This window comes from Phoenix dactylifera, chromosome 9, assembly GCF_051530095.1.
Source record: "Phoenix dactylifera cultivar Ajwa chromosome 9, Ajwa_hap1_PhDact_Kaust_v1.1, whole genome shotgun sequence".
Lineage (NCBI taxonomy): Eukaryota > Viridiplantae > Streptophyta > Magnoliopsida > Arecales > Arecaceae > Phoenix > Phoenix dactylifera.
In genome coordinates this window covers 32638066-32644186 of record NC_143198.1, presented here as the reverse complement: position 1 = coordinate 32644186, position 6121 = coordinate 32638066, and the positions used below count along the sequence as shown (strand labels likewise).

The following is a 6121-nucleotide window of genomic DNA, read 5'->3' as shown; positions in this document are numbered from 1 at the left end:
TCATCCTACCATCTTAAGTTTTTAGGATAAATGATGATTTCAATATAATATCAGAGCAGAAGTCCTAAGTTTAAACTATGTCTCTGCACTTTTTAATCCTATTATTAAAAATTTCACATGTTGGGCTCACCCATTAAAGAAAAGTCTAGTCCACATCTAAAGAGAAGTGTAAGAAAATATAAAAATATATAAATAAATCTAGCTCATCCTATCAGCTTAAATTTTTAGGATAAATAGTGATTTCAACAGCATTGGATTGTTGTTTTGAACCCTGGTTGCTGGAGAGGGAGGGGAACCAACTGAGAGTGAGAGGAAGGTTGGAGGTCGGCAAGGAGGGGACAGTGGAAGGAGACGTGCGAGAGGTTGTGCCCGGCGGCACGGCAGTCCTCAGGTGGACAATTGGATAAGATCAATTTTTTTTCTATGTTTTATATTCTGAAGTCTGATCGCACACTGGCGTTTAAGCACTGAAGCAAAATTAAGTATTTTGTTGTGTTTTTAATGTTTTAATGGTCCCACATATTGGTCCTCATGCTTGGTGCCCTTTCAAGTGCTTGATTGCATATGTTATTGCAATGGACAGCACGCTATTTAGCATCTTTATCCGCCTATGAAGAAGAGTCATATGGAACAAGTCTTTGATGCTTGACATTATGCTTTGAGGGCATCATATTTGAAGTCTATTGTCTCTACAGCGTCCAATCTACTGTCTATTAAAAGCATTCAGAGTTTTCTTTTATTCTATGATTACAACTTCTTATATGATAACGATGGTGTTCACATCGTTTCCATACTGCAAGTTAGATAGCATGATTAGTTTGACTATCTACAAGTTCATTGTAGCTACGCCATCAAATCCACTGTGTATGTTTGGATACAAGAAAAATTAATTGAAAAATTTGCTTTTCTTGACAAAACTAATTTTTATTTATTTGGTTTATTAAAAAACTTATAAATTTGAAAAATCTATAATTTGTTTTCTGTATGTTTTTTATTTTCATGGAAGTCATAGTTTTTATTTTATTTTTTAATGATTTTCCTTGCAACTCAACATACTCGAGGAGAATGACTTATTCTTGCAATTTTGTATTATGACTCTTTATTGAGTTTGATATTCATGTCATCTCTTAACAATTATTGTGTTTTAGCAAGCCAGATATTTTGATTAACTTGACTCACCAAATTTGCAGAATACACCTTCGCATATGATAAAATAATTTATCTTTGTCCGGCAGAGGAAACCTAGAAAAAATTGCGTTCCAGTAACTTTACCAATTACACGATTTAGCATCCCCGTGAATGATTATTTTCCTAAACAAAATTTAAAAATATAAATTATTATCAAAATTCATTAAATTATTAATATTTTAGGAGTCTTTGTTTTTTATTGTTAAAAAGCAGCAAATGGCTCTTTGATGTCAATTATGTAATACTGAAGAGCTAGAGTTTTTGAATCGCGCAGGGGCTCGAGCGATGCAAGCAATTTCGCATTCCTTTAAATAGGATGCGTTAACGTAGAAATTCGCAACAGGAGAACAATGAGGGTGAAGACTGAAGGGAAAGAAGCGAAATAAAGATTGTTATATTTACTGCTTTGGTAAACATCCACAATTTGACATAATGGTGAATGAAATTTCTCATAAAACTATTTAAATGTCCCATTGCAAATGATCCACTTGCTTGTTGTGTGATAGGGCCATGGTGTATCCAACAAGATTGGTATTTTCTCTAACTATTATAAGAGTGCTGTTTATTTCAGAAAGATCTTGGACAAATAGATATACTGCTCTACTTGTGTAAAGCCGGTCCTAGCTTTTTCTAGTACCTTGCACCAAAGTGAGATTCTATAAATTACCAGTTCAAACTTCCTTTTATTCTCTCTTTTTGCTTGACAAAAAAGGATACATGATTTAGTTTCCCTGCACCGAGACCATGATTCGGTTGGACCACCATTAGGAAGCTGGTTTAGCTTCGGCTCCCAAAATTAGGGTTTCATTGTTTATCTTAAAGGAGGGGGTCAAACACCTAAGCGGCAGGATCCAATGTAGAAAAAAAACACTGGAGAAAATGCCCATGGCCAGAGAGATTAATAAGTTAGCTTTCAATAACTTTAACCAAAAGAAAAATATCTCCTACCCTGGAAGATATTGCAGAGAGAACCAATGCATACGATCAGACATATCAAAGCAACCAGAACAGGTCCTCTGCCAAGCTAGAATCCATTTAACGGTAGATTAGTTTTTGACATTGGAGGATAATCAGAGCCTATCATGCCTAAGAGATGTTCGCAAACTTGGGGCAGTTTAGTTTTGTTTTGTGAATGGAAAACTGCATATAGTTGTAATTTGAAAGGACTGCAGACTGATAAAAGGAAGCTCTCTCCTTGGTTCCCCACATTATCCTTTAGCAGAGAACTCAGTTCTTCCTGTCGGTGGCGAGATCAATATACATGTATTGGCATGGAGGAGCATTGTTATAAAAGAGATAAAGAAAATTCTTTCAATCAACACAAAAGTTTTACCATACATTTTTTCTTTTTAGTTGCTCAATGTTTGCAAGCTCCGGTTCACTAAATTAGTAAATCAGATTGGAAATATATTTTGAACCATGCAAGCAAAAGAAACCATGTAAGAAGATTAAGAGACACAAGCCACAAGATAAACAAATATGTGCACTAGCTACAAGAGAACATCCCTTGATAACGTACATTTGCTTGCTTGAGAAATTGTCTCGAACCATACATTTAATGTACTATTAAGCTTCATCATCATCATTGTCATAGTTCCAATAGCCACAAACCTATGATCATCGGTTACCCTACCGCAGCCTGGGCACTACAAAGCTGCAAGTGTGTCACAACTAACCTGCATTCTTCTTGAGAAAGAGAACATATGATAAAGAAATAGTTGCATTTCCTAGGCTGGATCTACACCTTTTTGCTTCATAATTTTTTAGTTTAATATGTAGTCAGTCCTGAAAGGCAGCATATCACTTTCTATATAAACAATGGACGTAGTATCTTCCCCTGTTCTTGCACAGATTTTGCCATCATCAAGTAAGACAGTTTACAAGAATTTAAAAGAAAAACACCATTCTCACTCTATCCAAGCTCTTTTGCCCTCTCTGCCAGCATTGACCTTCATTCAATCCATTTTTTCTTTTGTCCTCTCTGTCACTTTACTTACCACCATTTCCATAGTAAAAAATAATTAGTGCCTAATTTTCAAAGAAACAGTGCCCAACAACACCAGTTGAAACCAAGATCATCCATCATATTAGAATTGGCAGATATGCCAGACAGTCTATTCAATTTTCTTCAGATTGGATACTAAATTAAGAAGGTCCCCAGTTGCCCAACATGGTACTTATATATGTTTGGGAAATAGTCTTCTATATAATGGAAAAGATCAACTTATAGGTGCAGAAGAAATGATCAACGGTCTCATTTGTATTATGGAACAAAACACAACCGCCAAGATTCTTGCCCAATTTTTTTCCGAGGTTGTCTCTAATATTAAGTTTCTTTTTCCAACACAACCAAAGAAAGCATTTGATTTCAATCATTCAAATGACACATTATTGTTGATTTTCACCTCAGATTCATTGGCACTGTGACACCGATCATTAGATATCATGCGAGCATAGAATTTGGATGCAGGAGACATTCTTAAAGTATTCCAGTATTTTTATTCGTATCATTTATTAGCACAAAGAAAGGAACTTCGGGCCCAGAAACTGGAAATCGAGAGACAACTATACATCACACAAGAGAGAATCACCTCATATGATTTTGAGATCTCTCTCGCTGTCGTTTCCACTGTCGCCCTCTCGCCCTTCTCTCCCTCAAGGTCTTCCCTTCGGGCTACTGCAACGAGGCCATGTTCGCAACCCCATCCCATATTGCTTGCTCACTCCGCTCATAGTAGGAAATGCTCTCCTGCAGCTCAATTCCTTGCTTGTTGTCGCCGTTTGGAGAGTAACCATATGATGCATCTGCGATTCCTTCGTAAAAAACCCCATGATACTCACTGTCAGCTCCTGGCCGTATTTGTCTCTGATCCTTTATGTCCTCCCCCTCAATCTCCACGTTGGGTGCATTAGAATTCTTCTCCACAAGTTGCCTAAACATTGAGGACTTAAATAGGAGGCTTAATGCAGTTGGGGAGGACTTGCTACTTGAGCTGCTACCAGGAAACTCATGAGGTACGAGCTCTTGCTTACATGGTGAGATCATATCCTCTAAGACGAAGGGGCTGCGGTGCGAGAGTAGTGTTCCAGATTCAGCTGTTGAAAAGAGGTTGGCGAGGGGTTGTTCTGCATAAGCTTCACGCCTGACGTGGTGCACTTGGGTACCATTGGTGGCCCCTGGCCTTAGCCATCGGATGTATGTACTCAAGTCAAAATTGGTTACAGCGTTGATCCCTCTGTACTCAATTGCAGCGATATCATATGCATGAGCTGCCTCCTCTTGAGTACCTGCAACAATTATAGCATGTTTATATGTTTTCATTTGGAGGTAAGAGGTGGCAACTGACAAGTATATGAGAGTTTAGTGCTTACTGTAAGTGCCAAGATAGAGGTATTTGTTTCCAAAAACCCTTCCTATCCTTGCTTCCCACCTTCCATTGTGATGGTGCCTGCGGTTTATGCAATTCATATGATCTTTAATATTCCTTATTAATGAGTTTCAGCGTGCAAAAGAGTTAAATATATTCTGTTTAAGAATTTATACTTTGCAACTCCACGGTACTTGGATACGCCTCTTGAGAAACCACTACTCTTCCTGTTATCAAACCAAATTACACAAGATTAAGGAGCCAAGTTCCGACCATTGAAGGGCTTTGAAGTTTTTAGAGCGCACAAAGAGAGCAGGATCTTAGTACCTCCTTAATGAGGCTAGATACTCTTCTTTAGTTGCGTTCTGCATTATTTGTATCTCTTTTTCGTAGTCAGAAACCTGAAATTATTGTCCCATTGATTGCAAGTTAAAATCGGAAGTATCCACAAATGTACAATTAATAGATGAGGATGCATTAATTCAGTCATTCATCACGAAACAAGAATATTTCTACTTTTTTATAAGCATAAAAAACTACGCAAGCAAAAGACAAGTAGGAAAATAACAACTGGATTAGATTTTCTTTTGAATTATACCGGGAAGTTTGTAAAGGTGGTAGGTCCCCAATACTTGAGTGCAGCAAGATCGTAAGCTCTTGCCGCTGCTTCTTCCTCGTCATAAGCTCCAAGGTAAACTGTTTGAATTGAAACAAACAAAAAAAAAATCAAATCAATGATTTTAGTGCAAACAAGGCTTGCTAAACAAACAAGGTAGAAGATGCAAGAAGTGAAATACAAAATAATCTGACCTTGCTTTCCCTTCTTCCTCTGTGTGACATTCCAAGACGCTTTGTCCCACAAATGAGCTTCAAAACGGCCTGTCCATCGATGCCTGCATGATCCATTGCTATTAATTAACTGCCAAGAATGTTGTGGAATGAAAATATGCAAATGAATTATTAAACACGAATTTATTTTGCTATAAACCTTGAAATTGGTGTCACAATGTTAGCTCTGGATATATGTCATTACTCTGATGCCTCTCAGCTATAGTCTTTAATTTTAATTGCTGAAAGCTTATTATTTGACTATCACCCATACCTGCTCACTCCACGAAACCTGGAACTTCTTTTGGTAGTGTTGCTGGTAGCAGACTGATCAATGATCTCCCCATTGCTATAGGTTGCAGTCGCCAGAAACGCAGGCTCTCGTCTCCTTCTCTTGACGAACTTGACCGTCTCGCTGCCGTCCTGTGGACCGGTTGCCATGCCTAGTAGTCGCCTTCCATTGCTATTGACCTCACTCTTCACCAACTTCGCATCCATGCCTTCCTTCCTTCCTACCTCCTTGAGGTGGTGCAAGATGAATGAGGAGAAGGCAAGGTCTCAAGCTTTGGAATCTTTACCAGGACTAATCACAAATGCATGTGTTATATATTGGGTCCTACGCCTCATGATTTCGTTCCATTGTGTGACTAATAAGACGAAGGCAGACGGTGATTTCAGGACCATTTCATGCCAAACCCCTTTGTCCTAACTTTGCCTGCCAGACCAAGCCCATCCCA

At 38.2% G+C, this 6121-nt stretch overlaps 1 protein-coding gene across 1 annotated transcript; it reads right to left on the bottom strand.

The window, feature by feature from the left end:
• Positions 1-3709: 3709 nt before the first annotated feature.
• On the bottom strand, positions 3710-5882 carry LOC103721610 (AP2-like ethylene-responsive transcription factor At1g79700). Its single transcript, XM_088705263.2, has 8 exons — positions 5659-5882; positions 5367-5449; positions 5155-5252; positions 4884-4957; positions 4733-4783; positions 4561-4637; positions 4354-4476; positions 3710-4284 (listed from the first exon to the last, which is right to left on the bottom strand). Exons 1-8 carry the CDS (start codon positions 5880-5882, stop codon positions 3863-3865), a joined length of 1152 nt encoding a protein of 383 aa, XP_088561389.1. The 3' UTR covers positions 3710-3862.
• Between the last annotated feature and the right edge of the window lie 239 nt (positions 5883-6121).

Excerpts from the sequence above, each read along its gene's own strand:
- LOC103721610 (XM_088705263.2), bottom strand. The coding sequence starts at position 5,882 with ATGGATGCGAAGTTGGTGAAGAGTGAGGTCAATAGCAATGGAAGGCGA. Across the intron at positions 5,253-5,366 it reads GAGGAAGAAGGGAAAGCAAG|TTTACCTTGGAGCTTATGAC; the intron begins GTCAGATTATTT and ends CAATTCAAACAG. Across the intron at positions 4,784-4,883 it reads TATCTAGCCTCATTAAGGAG|GAAGAGTAGTGGTTTCTCAA; the intron begins GTACTAAGATCC and ends GTTTGATAACAG.